Here is a 19938-nt window from a genome sequence, read left to right as displayed (position 1 = left end):
CAGAATAAACGACTAGCCTATATTTAACTGAATGAGTCAGTAATGCTAAGATATAAGAGCAAAACTTAATTTTTTTTTTTTTTTTTACAAATTTATTCTACTGCTTATTTAATCAGTCCTTTTTTGTTTATTTTTTGCAGTATACCTTTTGTTATATTTCACTTCTAGTCCATATAATTAATTCATTAAAAAAAATGTCTTTTAATGTGCAGTGCTTTTATTCTCACTAGGATTCCTTCTAAAGAACTGCTTTGCCTCTTTGTGTTGTTTTGTCTGTGTTCTTTGCAGGCCTCTTGGACTCGACCCGAACAGCACAAGGTAGAGATTCCATATCCATAAACTAAAGTTCCATGAACTAAATTATGAAGATAGCCATCAACTCCATAAACCTTTCTCCCATCTGATCAAATCTCTGAAATCTCATCACATCTCTCAATTGAATTACAATGACAGCTTTGTTTCATCTGAGAGTGGAATGATGTAGTTGTAGTTTTCGCTTTCTATATTCAGTGCATGGCCTCTTTTCCATTCTGTATCGAATCAATTAAGTCATTACGACATCATTCGTTATGACATCATAAGACTTCATTCTTGACAGGTTCATATTTTGAAAAACCTTTATAATGTCCCTTTTTTGTAAGTGTTATTGTAAGGTGATGTTTTTTTTTCTTTCAAGCAATTGATGTTGCTCAAAGAGCTTTTGTTGTTGTTCACACCGAGACTTTTCCTTTTCCAACCCTACGAAAATAGACATTTGAGGAAACCACCTCCATCCACGCTTTTCAGAGAGCTGTCATGCATTATTAAAAAGACCTTTCTTGCTGAAAACTATGGCTCTAAAACTTTAATGATGTGGCGTTCTCACGTTGCAAATGAATACATAGAGCCTTATCTGAGAAGAATGGGAGATAAAGTCTGTTGAATGTGCTGATTGAAATGTATAGCTGTTTGTCAGAGAGATTCAGTGTTACAGACCGTGGTGTGACCCCGGGACCACATAGTAACCAGATTCCAGTGACAAGAGCACGTCTCATGGCACAGGGGGTCACAGTCTGGCCATTTGACCACAGCAGACAGGGAAACTGTGGGAAAGAGAGCCGGAAATGGGCTCCCGTTAGGAGGTTATTGAATTAGCCCAGTCAGCTCTGCTGGGTGGCCGTTGGGTGGTTTTCGGATGAAAAGGCTCAGTATTATGTAAGCGCGACTCAGTCCTGGGACAACATCGGCATGATTATTGTCTCTGACATGAAGCTTCTGCCGTGTTCATTCATAGCGAAGATTGTGCAAGGGGCAGCAGCTGACCAGAGATATAGAGAGAGGAGTTTTTCAGTTTCAAGTGGAGCAGGGAATACTAATGTTGTGCTTGATGAAGTCTTCGTAACCTCATTACCGTCCTGTCTTGAGATTGTGTGTGTGTTCGAAAGAATACGTGAGTTCATCCCACCCATTCTGAGATCTGTTCAGCCCAAGCATTCACTGCAAGTAGTCTCTCTCTCTAATGAACAATATTTGAACAGGTGTTACAAATCACCCCACCCCAAAATAACATTCTTTTGTTTTTGCTTTCTCAACTCAACCTCTGGGTCGGATTAGAACCCCTCCACAAACTGTACCCCCCCCCCCCCCCCGCCATGGCCCATGTGTTTGACATCCCTGCTATATGAAAATTGCACAGTCATTGAGGGGACGTTGGTTATAGATGCCACTCATCTTCATTAGAACCACAAGGTTAAGTGGAACAGCAAGCTAAAAGAAAATGCAAGCGTGGCATGTTAAGATCTATGCTCTGAGCACTGGTCCAAGCCGGCTGAGATCATATGACATCGCTTTTGAAGTAACAACGCTGTAGAAATTGCTTCCCCTACCTTACGGTCTCCGTTATTGATGTTCCCCTCTCAGATCTTCGCTCCAAAGACTCAGCACATAAAAGACTCTTATTTATAACTGCTGTTCAGCAAACCTTCTTTTCACCAGGTTTGCTTCTCTGATACAGCCTGTTTCGGTCCTTACATACTTAAAAATGAAGAATGGTTCAATTGGCCAACTTTATAAAAAAAAAATAAAAAAAAAATGATTGCATTGAACAGCTGTTATTTGTAAACTATATAATACATCTAGGAAGATAATGGCAAACCTGTCTATTAATTTTAAGGAATAGTTCATTAACATTCTGTCATCATTTATTCATCTTGATGTATGTTCCAAAAGTTCTTTGGAAAACAAAATGCTATCAAAAAAAGATTATCTAGAGATGCTCTTGTCCACAAAAAGAAAGCATATTGTAACACAAAGCTCCCAAAAGGGCAGAAGTAAATTAAACCAAATTAAACGTACCTACAAATAGTTCATATGTCCTTTGTGCAATATTTAAAGTCTGTTGGGGGAGTTTTGACAGCTAGAGTTGCTGGAAAAAGAAAGCCATTTGTGTTTAAAACAACATGAGGGTGAGTAACCGATGACAGATTATTCATTGCTGGGAAACTATCGTTTTAATGGCTGAAGGAAAGGAAAAGTATGAGTTTTTCAGTGAATTCTTCTTTCTTGTCTCTTTGTTCAGGATGTTGACGGTGACGTGTTGGTGCGCAGTGACGCCCGTGTGTCTTCTCTCACCCTGAAGTACCCTCAGTACAGCGACGCCGGAGAGTATCTGTGCACCGCCCGGAATGCCATTGGAGAGATGGCGCAGGCCGTGTATCTGGAAGTGCTCTGTGAGTCTATAGTATCTGTAGCCTCATTAGCTTCTGTCAGTCACAAGTACTGTTGGAAACCACACTGATGTGCCTCAGAGGCATATGTTTAATTCACAGCAGCACTGCTGCTCGACTGCATTCTCAGCAGAGAATGCTAGTTAATGTATCAAAACTACAGCCACCCCTAGACATCATCACCCCCAGTGATAAGAAAAGCCTCCCAGTAGACTTCAATCACAGTTTCCTTACCAAGTGCAACGTGAAAAGGTTTCTGTGTCCACATTGAATGCTGTGTGAATCAGTCATATCAAGGAATGTAAACCGAGGAATGTAACATTTTCATTATTAATTCATTCAAACTGTTAATAAAGTTGTATTACCACAAAAACACATGTGGAAAACATTTAAATTATAAATTAAATTAATATTAGGGGTGCACATATATTAATATTCTTGCAGTTTTTTTTTTCTCATGTTATGGCCATGATAGTAATAACTGATGGCTGTTAGATCATGCCTCAGAAATATAAGATTCAGCCAGATCCTGTCAGGGAATATCAGTTTTGTCTGATAACAGAACAACTATTCAGTAAAATTATCTAATACCAATATCCTGTTAACAGCAAGTCTTGTCTGGTACCCAAAACTAGTGTTTGTCTTGTACCCAAAACTGTATTAACAGTCTTCTATCGGCCAAGCAGTTGACTGAGAAAAGCCAGTGAAGAGCAGAAGCAGGAGACAAAGTGATGATGATAAAAAAAGGAGCAGAGTTTATTGAATCGTTTTGGTTGCGAATGTTTCAATGCTCCATGGTGTGATACCAAACTGCTTCACAACAATATCACATAAACCTTTCCATAAATATTCCTTCCTATCTCTTATTCATGAAGACAAACATCCCTTGAAACCACAAATCATAACACTAAACAACATTGGAAAAATACAATTGAAAAAGCAATTTAAATATTGTTATAAATACGGTGAGAAAAAGGCAGCGCCTAAGCGCACACAGCTCACATTCTTCCTCTTGTTTGCTGTAGTCATTATCAGTTCTGTCTAATAAAGATAGAATCTGTCTAATAATCAGATAGAATGGTTAAACAAAGGAATTAATGTATACAAAAAATATATATATAAAAGTATTGCTTTTATATTATTAGTAATATACTGTAAAGGCAAACATTATAATACTTTCTTGTTTGCCGTCAGAATTAAGCAAATATGCATTTATATAATTAAAAACAAATCTTTGAATGGCTAATGAAAATTAAATTTCACATCGCGTGTGCTCTATGTGACGTCGGTTCGTGTGAATTGAATGCTTTAAACTTTAAACTCTTGATTTCAAATTATGCTTTGTTTATGCATTTGCCCACTGTCGTATTAATGTTATTTTCACTGTGTGCTGTATGTTAAATGAGTGTTACACTGGCTTTATTTAAAAAATATGATTCCCCGTGCACACAAACTTCCCAGAACACTGAGTGCCCTGCTGGTTACAGTGTTTACTTCCTTTTTAATCATATTCTTTTATTAAATATACTTTTTTTTTTTGTGAAAAATACTTTGTCATCTAAAGTATAAGTATGTTTATTTTACACATTTAATTTTTTATCCATTGTCAAATGATTAAAAATTTCTTAAATATTAATAAAAAAAAAATAAAAAAAAATACCTGCTATATATCGGCTATCGTCCTCACCTGCTTTCCAAGATATCGGCATCGGCTGTCAAAAAAACAATATCGGTTGACCACTAGTTTTAACAATAAATGCCAATTTTGAGGAATGAAATCGGTGCAGTTAATGCTAGAAGTTTGGCCTGTTCTGTGCATATACTGCAGATATTTATGCTAGTGAACAAGCACCTAATCTTGTTTGTGTTTGTGTCAAATGAAATATTCAGTAGCATTTAATCTAAGTGCTAAATTCTGCTAACAAAGACCAAAAATGGACCAATTTACTTTTGTTTCTACTATTCTTATATTGCTGTAACATCAGAAATGGAGCACTCTCTTCCCTCAATTTCTTAATTGCAATCGATAGCAAGCAAAGCATTACCACCCATTTGCTCTCTCATTGTGCCCCCCCCCCCCCCACCACCATTGGGCCTATTTGTTTTTGTTTTCACATTAGCGCCGGCATATGTTGTGAAAATGCCAGCCTCCCTGTTCGCATGTTTAGTGCATTTGTACCAGGCGTGTATTGTTGTGATGGGACTAATGACATCTGAAGCTCTGATGAATGTGAGAGCACTATCTCAGCGGGCCGGGAGCTATTCGCACGCAGTCTGTGATGGGACAAAGGCCCGGATCGCATACATCATGTGAGCATCAGGCCTGAAGTCACCCCTCAGCATGCTATTCAGGGACGTTGCACAGAGGAGGGGCCTTTTGAAGCCAGTGAAGCGTGATTGGCTTTTGTGTACTGCCGTGAACAGATGTGTTCAACATCATACTGCGCTGTGTTTTCAGCACTGTGTCTAAGCCCTGGACATTTTGATCTTTAACTACCTTATTCTCCGAATAAAGGCATCAACGGTAATGAGAAGGGACGGTGGGTAGATAGATGAAGGGTCGGCGCTACAAACAGATTTGTTTATTTTCATTTGTCTATGCTTTGCCTTTTATCACAGATGCACCGAAAATCCTGGGCTCAGTAACGGTGTACACGTGGGAGGGTAACCCAGCCAACATCAGCTGTGAAGTGCTGGCTCACCCCAGCAATGTGTCTATTACATGGCTGCGAGACGGCGTCCAGCTGCCTAATGCTAACATCTCCAATATCAAGATCTATAACACGCCTTCCGCCAGCTACCTGGAGGTACAATCATGCAGACACCTTCATGAGAACAAACATTCACATGAACCCAGATGGATGAATATGTGCTGCTTAGATTTCACCCGATATCAGAAGAAATGAATTTTATTTTATTTTATTTTATTTTATTTGACATCCATTAATCCATTATCCAAATATGCATATCCTCTATTCTATTCTATTCTATTCTATTCTATTCTATTCTATTCTATTCTATTCTATTCTATTCTATTATATGCATATCCTCTATTATATTATATTATATTATATTATTATTTAAACTAACTTAAAAAAGATAACATGTCAAACACGTATATCAAAATGACAAAAACTTTAAGCAAAAGTTAAAATGGCAAAAGCACAAAGAAAATTGCTAAAACCTTAATACTAATATAAAAAATATATATTTAATTATAAAATAAGTAAAAAAATGTATAGAAAATATTATAAAAATTAAGCTAAAATTAAAATGGCATGTTTTTAATTTAAAATGTTAAGGAAAACTGTAATAGTATATAAATAACACTAAAATACCACTAGTTTAGACTGGATGTGTTCATTCAGTAGGTCCAATCAATGCAATGTTTCTCTCCCTTACTGTGTTTAACCCAAATGCTGTTTACTCATTGCTGTAGTTAGTTTATAGTAGGCGGAAAAGCAGTCAAATTCAAATTTGAAATTGACTCATTAATTAAATTGAATCTATGTATACAAGAGCTATTTGGTCACTCCATATGGTTTTGAAAACTTTTTTTATATTATTTATTTATATTTTGGGGTGACATGTGACCTGGACCTGTTTTCGTGAGCTTCACCCAGAAAGTGATAGTGTTGCTGTAGGGCATTACTGCAGCCTACGCGTCTTATCAATATTTTAGCACAGGGAGAACGCTGTCAGGAGTAAATGCACATCTAATGGAATGACAGTGATAAAATGCATGTTTGAAAGATAAATGCTGAGATCGAGACTAGAGGTTAATGCATCCGCTTGATCTGTCCCAGGTCAATCCAGAGTCTCAGAGCGACTTTGGCAACTACAACTGTTCTGCCTCCAATGAGATCGGAACCGAATCCAAAGAGTTCATCATGATCCCAGCTGGTCTGTTTCTCTGTATTGATCTCAAAACAAACACAATATACTCATTTATGGAGGTAGAAATTTGTATTGACATTGAGTGATTGGATGCTTTTTGCTTTAGAGGTACTGCATTTTTTAATTACTTTGTAGACTTTGTTCAATAAAGTGCAATACAATAGCTCAAATTTCACTTTTGTAAAAGTGGTGTTGAAGCACAAAGTACAATCAGGCCGTATAATCAAGCATAAGCTGTAAAAGTGCAGTTTTCCCACTGCATATTGAAAAGGGTCTTCTCTGTGGTGCAGATGTGCCCTCGGCGCCATCCATCACTCAAGTGCAGCCGTACTCCAGCACGGCTCAGGTGCTTTTCGAGGAGCCCGAGTCCACCGGAGGAGTTCCCGTGCTCAAGTACCGAGCCGAGTGGAGAGCCGTGGGCCGAGGGAAATGGGTTCATCGAATCTATGAGGTGAAAGATGGTGAGTCTGTCACATGAAATGGAGAAAACCATCTGTATTATATGGATTATCAACGTTACTGCATGGTTTGTAGACCTTAATAATGGTCTTAAACTGTATCATAGAAGCACAGAATTGTTCTTGTTCTTTTGAAATAAGAGTATAGTATATAGATGTAGTATTTTAACAATCATGTTACAGACCATTTCGGAAACTATACTTTAAAAATTATTCATTCAGAATATTGTTCTGAATTTATTGTGCAATTATTTTGAGAACGTATTTCCATTGTAATGAATTAGGTTTGCATGGAATGAAACACAAGCAGAAAATAAACGACTGATTTAAGAATGGTTTTCCATGCAGTTTACTAAAAATGTATTCTGCTTATGTCTCATACATGGTCCAGTAAGCAATAAAAGTTACCCTATATATATATATATATATATATATATATATATATATATATATATATATCTCAAAGGCATAGTTCACCCAGAAATTAAAATTCTGTCATCATTTACTCACTTCCATGTCATTCCAAACCTATGGGACTTATTCTAGGTAACATAGAGTAGAAGAAGATATTTTGAGAAATGTCACAGTGTTTATGACAATGGATGTCAATGGTAACCAAAACTATTGGGTTAGCGATGTTTTTCAAGATCTAAACCATATTTTCTGCAGAAGAAGGAACAACATGAGGGTGAATAAATGATTACAGACACTGTAATATCCCTTTAAGTAATGTTTAACTGTGATGTTGAATGGCAGCATCAGTCTACGCTGGGCTTTAAATGTCAAATGTATTTCCTCATGTTCAGTGGCAAGGTTTTATCTCGCCCATTTAACATGCATGCTGTTGTTTATGACTTAATGAATGGGTTTTTTGATTTAATCTGCTTCTCGTTGCTTCCCAGCAGGACCGAGTTCAGTCACAGTAACCGGCCTGAAACCCCAAACCGATTACGAAGTCAAGATTTTTGCCATTAACGGCAAGGGTGAAGGCGACAGCAGCCAATCCATGGTCTTCAAAACCGAGCATGTCCGTGAGTATCACTTCTCTCTCTCTCTCTCTCTCTCAGGAGCACCTGGCTCTTTCAACAGCCCACACACCTCATCACCAGCTAGTGTGAAGTCTTCGGCTGACGCTGATGCTAAAAGATACAGTTTGTGCTCATGGTGCTAAAGCGTAGGGCGTAATGACTTCAGTAGTTTGAATATTAACATATTTTCAATCACTTCGTGAATAGATTATCTAATTTTACTGAATTACAAACCCGGCATCGCAGCATGACATTATATTTAATGTTAAGTGTGTATTTTTATCAATGAATGAATAACTGATACCATATCAGGGTTGTTATTTTTTATTAGAACTAAAACCATTAAAATAAAAAAGAAATGTTGTTTACCATTGTGTGCGAAATGTGCTATACTTGTCTTGCCTTGAAATAAAATAAATGTTACCTAAATTTCAAATAATATTTTAAAGTCTTTTTTTATTTCAGCTAGTTGCCAAGCCATTTGTCATTTTATTTAATTTTTACTTAAAGAACTAAAATAAATAAAACTGAAACTGAAAATTGTATAGATAGATAGATAGTCGTTTTTATTAATATATTCTTATAACCTTTTCCTTTTTTTTTTTTTTTTTTTAATCTAGACAGTTCCATTTTAAAAATCTGACTTCAACTCTGTCACTATCATGCACTCCAGACAGGCTTTTGCATGAATCTTTTTGACCAGTGGCTTCTTTTATGCCTCCCTCTCATACAGGCCAGTATTATGTCGAGCTCTTGATATGGTTGACTGGCTCACCTTTACTCTGTTCTCAACTGAACTGAACTGATCTGAACTCTGTCTCTCTGTCAGAGTAATTGTTAGCTCGCCTGTTATGACTCTCAAGAGTTTTAAAGGACCAGCTTTTCTAGTGAACAACAGAGTAGTTTGATGTATTTGCCACTTTTTGACAATGTATAAACAGTTCCCACTTGGCTATCCAGCGTTTGCATTATATATATATTTTTTTTTCTTCATGTTATGTATTATTCATCATGAAGAGGAACCTGGTGGTTATTTTAGTCATAAAAACTGTAACATAAAAACTGCCTCATCCTATTTCTATTATTTCTGACAAGAATATTACAACACTTTTACAATAAAATTGTGAATTGTGACTTTCATTGCATATAAATATATCACAATGGACTACATATTAATTTAAAATGAGTGCAATGAGAACATTGGTCTTGATGCATTTTCAAATTACTGTGTATAAATAATAAATGCTTGGCAGGTTTATTGCAGCTAAGCACATTCGAATACACTGATCACACCTTACATAAGTGATTTCGATCTTTTATTCTTTGTATTTTAATCTGACTGGTAAGAACAGAACATCTTGTTCTCACACAGGACGTACAATTCTGCAAACATTCCACAAAACATCAATAAAAATTAATCAACCTCAAGAATATCCCTGTAATTTGTGTTGATATTCTCATCACGTGGAAACAGCACACAGCTGCCCTCTTTCTCCCCCTGGTGGTGGCTTGTGTGATCAGCAGGATGTTTTGGACTTCCAGAGATGCCATTATCACATCATACACTCGGCACATTATGCACTGGGATTTATTTTCTATCAGTACATGAAACAAAACCCATTTAGTGCAAGAAATCTCCAGGATGTAGTCCAGAGAGTAATGACTCTAACTCAGGTAAAGTATCAGTCATGAGAGAGTATTGCTGCCTGATCCTGTTACCAGCTTTTACCCTTTGACATTTTCAGGCTTTTCTTTTTTTCATCTTGTCATTTTATGTGATTTCTCCTCTATTTTATTTCCAATTTGTATGTTTTTTCTTCTACTACTGGATCATTTAGGGTATTCTTACACAAGTAAGTGTTTCATGTCCCCCTGTGATCATTGTTATCTTTTGATATCACTGATATTTCTTTGCGTTTTATTATTTGTTAATATCTTGTCTAGTGGTTATAGGATTTAAAGACCTAGATTGCTTTAAGTCTGTGTCTGTTCTGAGGTCAGCCATATGTTTTTTGCTCGCTAAAGTTGAGTGCATTAAAATATAATGTTTTGCGGTATAGAATGAGAATATCTTCTGCTCTAATATTACCTGCCTCTATGATTAGCAGTAGCAAGTATCAAACCATCATGGTTGTGACAAGCTAAAGGATACTTCCTGATTCATTAAGATATACATTAACACCTTAAAGATAACTTGGCTCGTCATGTGTTCTTATGAGGTCTTTTTCATATGTTCATATGCAAGCTTTTTCCTCCATTAGTTATCAAACTAAAAAAAGTGAACATTTTCTTTTCTTCATGTGCCTCCTAGATGGGATTTTTCATTTTCACACCGAGGACACAGGTTTGTTATGCAGCCGTATGGTGATCTTCATAGTTCTGATTTATATAATATTAAAAACCAAAACCAAAAAGATCCTTCTGTAGGTAATATAAAGAGTTAATACTAAATGATGCTCTGGTTTTGTGGCTGCAATAAAGCCTTCTCATATCTGAACTTTAGGCAACTCACAGTTTATTAAATTATTAGAACACAAAGTATTTAAAGCTTAGAAACTTTAAATATTTCTTTAGAGATTGAGATGCAGTTTGATGTGCTTAGAGTATCACATGCTTTGTCCGAAAACTAATGCATGATCCTCATGTATTATATCAATACACTACAGTGTTTCCTCTGTTTTGCATTGAGAAATATGATTTGACAAGTTTTTGCATAAGAAGCCATCCCTACTAACTTACAGGATTTGAACAAACCTTTATTTTAGTATTAAACCTGAATACATAACTTATTCCATACTGTTTGTGCTGAGAACCTGTATATCATCTCAAAAAGTGCTGCAATAGCAATGTTGTTAAGCTGGAACTGGAAAAGTCCTGTAATATTAATAAAGGGACCCAAGCCATATAATGTCATATATACCTGGTGGTGGGCCCTTTACATCAGATGTGCAACCATCAAGAACACTCTAAAGGTCCTGATATAATCAAAACAAGTAATTTTTATTCTTAATTTAGGAGTAAAACGAAGTTTGAAATACGTGAGCATTATACTGTTAACGGACATTCGCTTTGGCAAGCCATTTCAAACTCGCAAAAATGAACTTCATTTTGGCCGGATTTTGTTCGAAATGAAATCAGTTTGTTCTTCAATCTCATTTGAAGTATATCAGGGCCTTAAGAACCATGTAGCATTATGTTAAGAACCACTCAGAACAGTTTAGCAGTCACATAGCAGCTCGGTGACAACCACTCAGTTAACTTTAGCAGCCAGATAGAAACCCCCAGAACACCCTAGCAGCTGTTTAGAAATGCTTTCTACACTACTCAAAATGTTAGCATCTACTTAGCAACACCCTAGAATCCAGCAAGAACATGTTGACAACCACTGAGAAAACTTTAACCACCGCATAGCCATGCTAACGTGCTAACATTGAGATAAGTTTTGCAACTACATATCAACACGCTGACAACAAACACACTGAGCAACCACCAAGAACACCCTAGCAACTGCTTAGAAAGAAAGGCTTCAACAACCAAATAGCGAAGCAGTAGCAACCACCAAGAACACTTAGCAACACACTAACAACCACTGAGATCTCCTCTGTAACCACATAGCAACACATTAAAGGGGTCATCGGATGCTACATGCTGTTTGAACTTAAATGTGTGTTAGCACTGTGTACACAACCACCCTATAATGATGAAAATCCTTTTTTAAATCTCATTAAATAATTTCCCCTTTCTTAAATCAAGATGATCTCAGATGGAGATCTCAGATGACATCACACAGACAGGCCCCTCCTATGATAGTTTGATTGACAGTAGTGTTTCAGCACAGACTGGACTGGTGTCTTACCTTAGACCCTCCCTGAGTGAGCCATCTTCAGTCCACCATTGTTTCACCGCTGGAGCAGATGTAGACAAGAATGACTCAATCATGAATGAATATCTATATCCTGCTCAGTGTGTTTCTGCTTCTGTGCTCAATGTTGTGATCTTTGTGATTAAAGCCATTTTGAGTTGCTTGGTTTTGTGTTTCTCTGCAGTTTGTTCTCTTTAACTATTTAATCTTTTTTTTTTTTTTTTTTTTTTAAATGGTTACATTTGTGTCTGTATTTTTTGTGTCTTTCATGCAACCAATTTCCTTTCAACCAATCATGTGCGTGCGAATGATGTGACTGTGTCGTGTGGCTTGCATGGTGCTGGTGATGTCATCATCCACACGGATGAGCAGAAGGTAAACACTCTGGCCCAGCTCCATCCTCTCATGTACAGGATTAGCCTTCACTCACATCAGAATCACCTCATTCATTCCTAAGCAGCCATTATAACTCACTCCTGTCACTTAGAATTAAATCCCTCAGACAGGTCATGAAATTTCATCCATTCCCAATTTTTAACGGAGACTGTTACCCTTGAGCAACCACTGCGCTCTGACTGCACAAATTATCTTCTGTGGTGAATATGCAATCAGGAAAAAAAGTTGATGCCGTGTCCTGCCAACCATGGAAATGACATCAAAAGCTTTGGAGCTTAAAAACATTTCCCCAGAGCGATCACTGGGTACGACAATCTCACTCTTTTATGTTCAGTCTAAACATTTTGACAAGCAGAGTTTACAGACACTCTACACTGATGTCCTTTCATCTTCTGCTGCTTTGGATATGCTGTTACCAGTGTACAATTATATCCAAATTAGAAAATCCCTAAAAAAAAAAAAAAAAAAAATGTGGACACTGCAAGTGGTTGATCTCAATGGTTTTATTTATTCTCCAGTTTCAAGCATGTTTCAGTAACTTTCAAGGTACCGCATTTCCTTTCAACGTATTTTTGAACCTTTTAGAGGGGTCCTCCTCTCCTCTCCGAAGTTTATCCTTTGATGTTCCGGATGTTTTTGGCCATGTAAATTTTATGATCACTCTGTACAGAAAAATATTACAACTTACTCTGCTTGGACACCTTGACTAATGATATAGGTTTCAGGATGTTTCTGTGATTGGATATTGGTTTGTTTTGCTTGTCTTTTTATTAGACAAAAAGGTGCAAATTTATTTGTTGCATCATTTTACGTCTTAATTACGAACCACACTCAATTTAGTTCAAGCATGTGATATCTGCAGTTAAATAGTGCCATGTGTAATGGAAATAATAGTTCACTCAACAATTAAAATTATGTCATTAATTACCCAGCCACAGAAGACGAAGAAATATTTTTTTATATTTGGAATGCAAATATAGATATTTTTAACATTCTCATGTGAACAAATTTTCAATGTTCATAATGACATACCCTTACACCCAATATATGTATTTCCATACTAGGTAGTATGACCGAATTCATAGTATTCATAAAATTGCAGGCGAAAAGTAATCCTGCTACTTCCAGCGAGATTCTGAAGTGCTCATTTAATAGACAATGGAATTTTACTACAATATCTCATGATGCTATAGGAGTTGTGAAAGTGACGCAGCTGATAGGTCACATGACAGTGAAAAGATGGCAGATGTTGTACATCTGAATTTTATTCAAACTACCCACATTCATATTATAGAACATACTTTTTATTGGCCTCGGGCAAATTTAGTTCTGCCATGAGAACTCTCTGAGAATTTAGCATGGTAATATACACGGCAATGTCAGTGTGTTTGGTCTTGGCAGAATAAATCTTCTGCGCTCCTGCTGCGGCAGAGCAAGTACAGAGATTTGCTACTGTCAGTACATCCACAGGCATGCTGCAGTGAGCATGTAAGAAATACTGCTGCTGCACATATAACATATATGAGACAATCCCATATAAAACAGGAGTGAAATCACCACATAGCATATCTGTACAGGTGGAGCTGGGGAAGGTGGGGGGTTTCTGAAGCACACTGCAACTGCTACAGCAAGCACTAGCCGAGTATTTAAATGTTTGAGCAGCAAGCTCATTGGCTGTTGATACAAAAAGAACCAATCAGCTGTGCCACGAGAATAATGTCATTATGTCAGATTGAGTTAGAACCTATCGGCCTGTTCCATCTAGAATTTCATGACAGAACTTTGCATTACCTACTACTAGACAGTATGTGATTTCGGATGCAAAAATAGTAAAAGTAATCCATATGAATGGAGTGGATTAATCTAAGTCTTTAATAAGACATGTTCACTTTATATGATGAACAGATATAATTAGGCTTTTATTCACATATAAAGATTGATTAACAAACAGAGCAAATCAAATATGCTAACCAGAAGCTCAGCTGTGCTTGCCTGACATGCAAGAACAAATCTCATTTATTATCTTGCATCAAGATCCTAAGATTGACAAAGTCCTATGGTTTTGAAATGAAATGAGAGTTAGTAAATGACAAGAGTTTTCATTCTTGGGTGAACTATTCATTTAAGTACTTGTTTATTAACACGCCTCTTTTCTATGCAAATAAGGCTCATGTTAGATGTCCAGTTTAAACTGAATTTAAATTCCAATGCGATTACTGAATTTGAATTAAGGTAGCAAACCGGCTGCAGAATTTCAATTTGAATTTGAATGCAAGGAAGTAAATTAATTTCAAAGAAAGCAGCTTTGAATGTTGGAGAAAAAAAAAAGTTTTAGGCCTTCAAAATCCCAGTAGGATGCTATATAAATTTGCTTTAAGGTTATATTTTCCATCATATCCATTGTGGGTCAGGGTATAAGAACTGTTGGATTCCCGAAACGTATTATCTGTGCTGAACTGCAATTCCTTTCTTTCCAGCTGAACTTCCTGTGGTAGTGGCCAATTCAACTCCAATTCCAAGTAATTTAATTGAAAACCCAATTCTGAAGTTGCCAAGTTTGCCCAACCTAGTACTCGCTAGTAATCTGCAAATTAGGCCATTGTGGCTTGTGTTTGAGATATTACCCAATTTGCGTTATGTCTTTAGTGAATCCATTGCTTAAACAACATAGTCAATGTGTGTGCAGATAAATGGCACAATTCTTTCTTGGTGATTTCCCCCCAGAATATCAGTAGTAGCTGCCATTAAAAAAAAATGAACATGCAAGTTCATTTGCAAACATGTAAAACTCTTATTTTTAGTCTCATTTAATTTACTGCTGTTTGCTCCCTTGTGTATATGATAATTTCATTCACTCTATCCTTTAGGGACAGATGGCTAAGGAGGATGGAATTAATCATGCAGTGCTGCACTTTTATTATTTAAGAGATGAGCATTAATTGATGACCCTTTAAACTGTCAACTGAGTAGAATATCTGCTTGTTAATTGAGCTGATTGTTCAGGATTGGAGCTCCTTACATCAGTTAGTTGGGCTTCTGCCATTGCATGTGCTGCAATGTTATGACTTCAGGCCACACTAAGATTAATAACTGCATTTTTATGACATCTCATTCAGTTTTTGCAGTTGCAATATTGTTTTGTAGCAGAATATCCTTAGAAGATTTGAGCTGTACCTCTTGGGGGGCGAGGGGAATCCTCCTTTATTGGAGAGGTGAAGCTATTGATCTATTGACTACATTGATCGTTTCACCACTGCATGGACAAAATTTAGGGTGTTCGTAATTAATACCAGGATACACAAGAACTCCAAACAAAATGAAAAAAAAAAAACTTGTAATTTGAGATTGTATGAATGAAAGCATCTCTCTCCTACAGGCTAAGAGCTAATTACTGGCTTAATGAGAGTAAATGCCTTCATCCGCGTTGTACACGTGTAGCTCTGCCTGCAATGTTGTCACTCTATGCATCAAACTAATGTAGTGAATCAAACGAGCATTCACTGGTCATTAAAATGAAATGGATCATGATGGCCCGTGAAGGAGCGGCCTCAGTGAACAGCGCCATAGAAATATTCCCAATACACAGCGCACTAATGCACATGACTGCTCTATAGGGATGTTCACAGTTCACTGTGACCTCCAAATATCAGCCTACTCATCTAAGGAGCCACAGCCAACCAGCATTTGTCATATTATTCTGTTACTCACCTATATGGAATCCCTAGTGTGTAGGTGGCTAAGAATTGTGGGAGTTGGACAATTGACAACTTTGAATACATGTAGAAGTGGTGACTGGCATTTAATAGGCCAGAATTGCTATCTACTGATCTGGGTGGCAGAATGACATTTTTTTTTTTGGGGTGAACTATTCCTTTCAGTTATCATGCTTTTTTATCACGTCATTGTAATTGGTTTGTTGTTGTAGGAGAGCCAAGTCCCCCTATACTAGAGGGCACTCTGCAACCTAGAGGCAATTCTCTCAGAGTTAAATGGACCAAACAAGATGATGGAGGGTCACCAATCACACATTATTTGGTCAAATACAAAGCTGTGAGTATCCAAAATATGAATATATTTGATGTGATCCTTTTTATTTTGGTTGCAACTTTCTTAGTTTCATGCTTGGTTGTTGGTACACAGAGGGAAGACTCTGACTGGAAGCCTGAGATCCGTCTGACCAATGTGAACGAGTATGTAATGCTGCCCGAGCTGGAGTGGGACACGGAGTATGACGTGTTCGTGATGGCAGAGAACCAACAGGGCAAGTCCAAGCCTGGCACTCTGACATTCAGAACCTCATCGGAGCCTGCAGCTACCACAGGTAACCACCACCCATCCATCCCCCTGTCCCTCTCCCCTCCCCTCCATCTTTCTCTGTGCTCACCCTCGCTGCCAGTCTCAAGCACACTGATTTTAAAAGCTGACTCAGAGCTGTAATGACACCAAACATGCGAATGCAGTGTGGGCCATCTCTTACGCTGCATGATAAACACTGAGTCATGCTACATGGTAGATCACGAAACACACGGACAAAACATTTGACTCATTCATATTCAGTTTTTGATGCCATATTTCTATATCATAAGATTATTGTCAGACGGTTATGTCAGTTTCCAAGCTGGCCATTCAGTCTGTTTTAGATTTAGCCAAATATGTAAGGTATGGAGTCAGAGGGGAAATTTTGATCACAAACAAGCGTGATGGCAGTTATTCAGCAAATGCTCAGTGGATTTATTTTTCTGATTGACCAAAAAAAAAAGGTGTTATTGTTTTTCTTTATAAAATTCTTGTTTTTAAAGTGTATTTTATGTTATAAATACACTTGCCCGTATCACCCCTTCTGCCCCATGGTTATCTGATGTTCTAAGCTTAGAGCTGCTGAACTGGTGTTGCGCAAATCCAAAAAGATAATGACCTTAATGTGTATCAGTCACTCCTCTCTTTCTTCTCTGCTAATGTCTCCACTGCTAAAAGGACATGCTACTATAACAAAATTAACAATTAATCTAACTCTCGCATGCTCTTTGAAACATTTTCCACGCTCTATTGTCCTCCCCCACCTGCATCAACTCTTAATAGCTGGCGTCTTTGCAACGTTTTTAATTAATAAAGAATGACTTCTTAAGAAACCCACACTCAACCCATCTCTTTTAGAGAACTACAGACCAGTTTCCCTTCTTTCTTTCATTGCAAAAACACATGAACGAGCTGTGTTTAACCAAGTCAACCAAGTCTCTGCCTTTCTCACACAGAACAACCTCCTTGACAGCAACCAATCTGGATTCAGAGGTGGACATTCAGCTGAGACTGCCTTGCTCTCAGTTGTTAAAGTACTAAGACAGGCAAGAGCGGGAATCCAGGTCTTCAATACTTATCTTATTGCTTGATCTGTCTGCTGCTTTTGACATGGTTAACCACCATTTTTCACCGTCTTTTCTGTCAACCCAACTGGCAAAGAGCATCTCAGGAACCGCACTCCAGTGGTTTGAGTCTTACCTATCAGATAGGTCCTTCAAAGTAACTTGGAGAGGTGATGTGTCCAAGTCACAACATCTAACTACGGGGGTGCCTCAGGGCTCAGTTCTTGGACCACTTCTCTTCTCTGTCTACATGGCATCATTAGGTTCTGTCAATCAGAAACATGGCTTTTCATACCACTGGAGTTATGATTGATGATCAGCTGACTATCTCAGACCAGATTGCTCAAACTGTCTAGTCCTGCAGATTTTGCTTTATTCAGCATCAAGAAGATCAGGCCCTTTCTTACGGAACATGCTGCACATTTCCTTGTTCAAGCTCTTGTTCTTTCATGGCTGGACTATTGCAATGCTCTCTTGGCAGGTCTTCCAGACAGTTCTATCAAACCTTTACAATTAATCCAGAACTCGGCAGCAAGATTAATGTTTAATGAGCCGAAAAGAATGCACGTCACAACTCTTGTTTATCAATTTGCACTGGCTACCAATAGCTGTTCGAATAAAATTCAAGGCATTGATGTTTACCTACAAAACCAGCACTGGCTCTGCACCCCTTTACCTAAATTCTTTCTTCATACCTATATCCCCTATAGAAGCTTGCATTCTGCAAGTGAACGTTGCTTGATTGTGCCATCCCAAAGAAGCATAAAGTCACTTTTATGGACTTTTAAATTAAATGTTCCCTCCTTTTGGAATGACCTGGCCAAATCAATACGAGCAGCTGAGTCCATAGCCATCTTCAAGAATCAGCTTAAAACCCATCTCTTCCACCTTTATTTGGCCCTCTAACTCTAGAACTCTCTATTCTAATTCTATTCTTAAAAAAAACACTTGTCCCTTTTAGACTTGCACTCTATTCATTTGCTGCTTGTTTTCTTAAAAAAAAGAAATTATAATCTTTTTGTATTCTATCAGTTTACTTTTCATTTATTATACAATTAGCAAAGGCAAAAAAGACCTCTAACACTAGCTTTCTCTATTATTTTTCTATTCTGTTTTTCTTTTTATTTATTATATTATTTAAAAGCCCTTGCTAATGTGTACTGCGTTAAAATAACTCAGACTTGTTATAACAATTGTACAGTATATAATTGCTCTTTTGTTGATTTTGATTGCTTCCATTGTCCTCATTTGCAAGTTGCTTTTGATAAAATCATCTGCTAAACAACTAAATGTAAATGTCTATATATATATATATATATATATATATATATATATATATATATATATATAAATCACAAAGTCATACAACCACTTATTTTTATAATATCATCCAATATTGTACCGATATGTTCCCTATTTTAATCTGATCAGTAATTTACACAGGATTTACATTTTGCATGTTGATTGCAAAAGCACCAATGCTTATTGAAAAAAAAAAAAAAAACATATATATATATATATATATATATATATATATATATATATATATATATATATATATATATATATATATAGTTTGTCTTGCATTGTCATTTAGCGTTGTAACGTGTTTTTATCAAGAATCAACAGGCCTCTGAGTCTCTGTCTCTGTAGTGTTATTGACTTGCCCTCCATCCATCTGTGACTGGGCTAACCCTCAGCATTAGCTGTAGGCCAGTAGCCCAATGCATCTGCCTTTCCCCCTGCCTGGAGGATCATTTCCTGCTTACGAACCCTGCCTAGTGTGCTGTGGATACCCAGAAACAGGGGGTTGAGGTTGAGTCAGGCATGCCATGGCCACAGCTGGGGTTCACTGCTTCACTTGTAATGTAACAAGCATCTTGTGCTTCTTAATGCAGAGAGACTTTGTCTGTCCCTCACTGTCTCTCTCTCTCATTAACACTCTGAGATAGCTTTCTGGACGTAGGAGGGCTGAATCGCTGCTCTCTTTTGCATACTAGGCTGTGAATGGCCCACATCCAAAGGCTGTTTGTCTCACTCACACCTCGAAGTACACAACCGCACTCCTCACAGCATGCCAATGAGACCACATCACCTCCTGACTAACTTTCCTCAACATGTTTTATTTTTTACTGTGATAACTAATAGGGGTGTAACGGTTCACAAAATTCACGGTTCGGTTCGATACGATACACTGATGTCACGGTTCGGTTCGCTTCGGTTCGATACGTT

General features: G+C 37.3%; 1 protein-coding gene across 13 annotated transcripts in view; it reads left to right on the top strand.

Moving 5' to 3' along the window:
* LOC113058365 (neural cell adhesion molecule 1-like) overlaps positions 1-19938 on the top strand; it is an 80197-nt gene that overhangs the window by 48642 nt on the left and 11617 nt on the right. For 4 of the 13 annotated variants that reach the window (XM_026226195.1, XM_026226186.1, XM_026226184.1 and 1 more), the window contains 10 exons: positions 289-318; positions 2558-2708; positions 5325-5512; positions 6512-6608; positions 6893-7063; positions 7963-8091; positions 10400-10432; positions 12323-12325; positions 16272-16396; positions 16487-16667. In XM_026226195.1, the coding sequence (XP_026081980.1) occupies positions 289-318; positions 2558-2708; positions 5325-5512; positions 6512-6608; positions 6893-7063; positions 7963-8091; positions 10400-10432; positions 12323-12325; positions 16272-16396; positions 16487-16667 (1108 nt within the window). The remainder of the gene's footprint in view (positions 1-288; positions 319-2557; positions 2709-5324; positions 5513-6511; positions 6609-6892; positions 7064-7962; positions 8092-10399; positions 10433-12322; positions 12326-16271; positions 16397-16486; positions 16668-19938) is intronic. The other 9 variants (XM_026226187.1, XM_026226185.1, XM_026226188.1 and 6 more) reach the window with 5 other exon arrangements.

The sequence above is a fragment of the Carassius auratus genome, chromosome 40, assembly GCF_003368295.1.
Source record: "Carassius auratus strain Wakin chromosome 40, ASM336829v1, whole genome shotgun sequence".
NCBI classification, from domain to species: domain Eukaryota; kingdom Metazoa; phylum Chordata; class Actinopteri; order Cypriniformes; family Cyprinidae; genus Carassius; species Carassius auratus.
The sequence above is the reverse complement of the archived record's forward strand: the minus strand, read 5'-3'. Positions and strand labels throughout refer to the sequence as shown.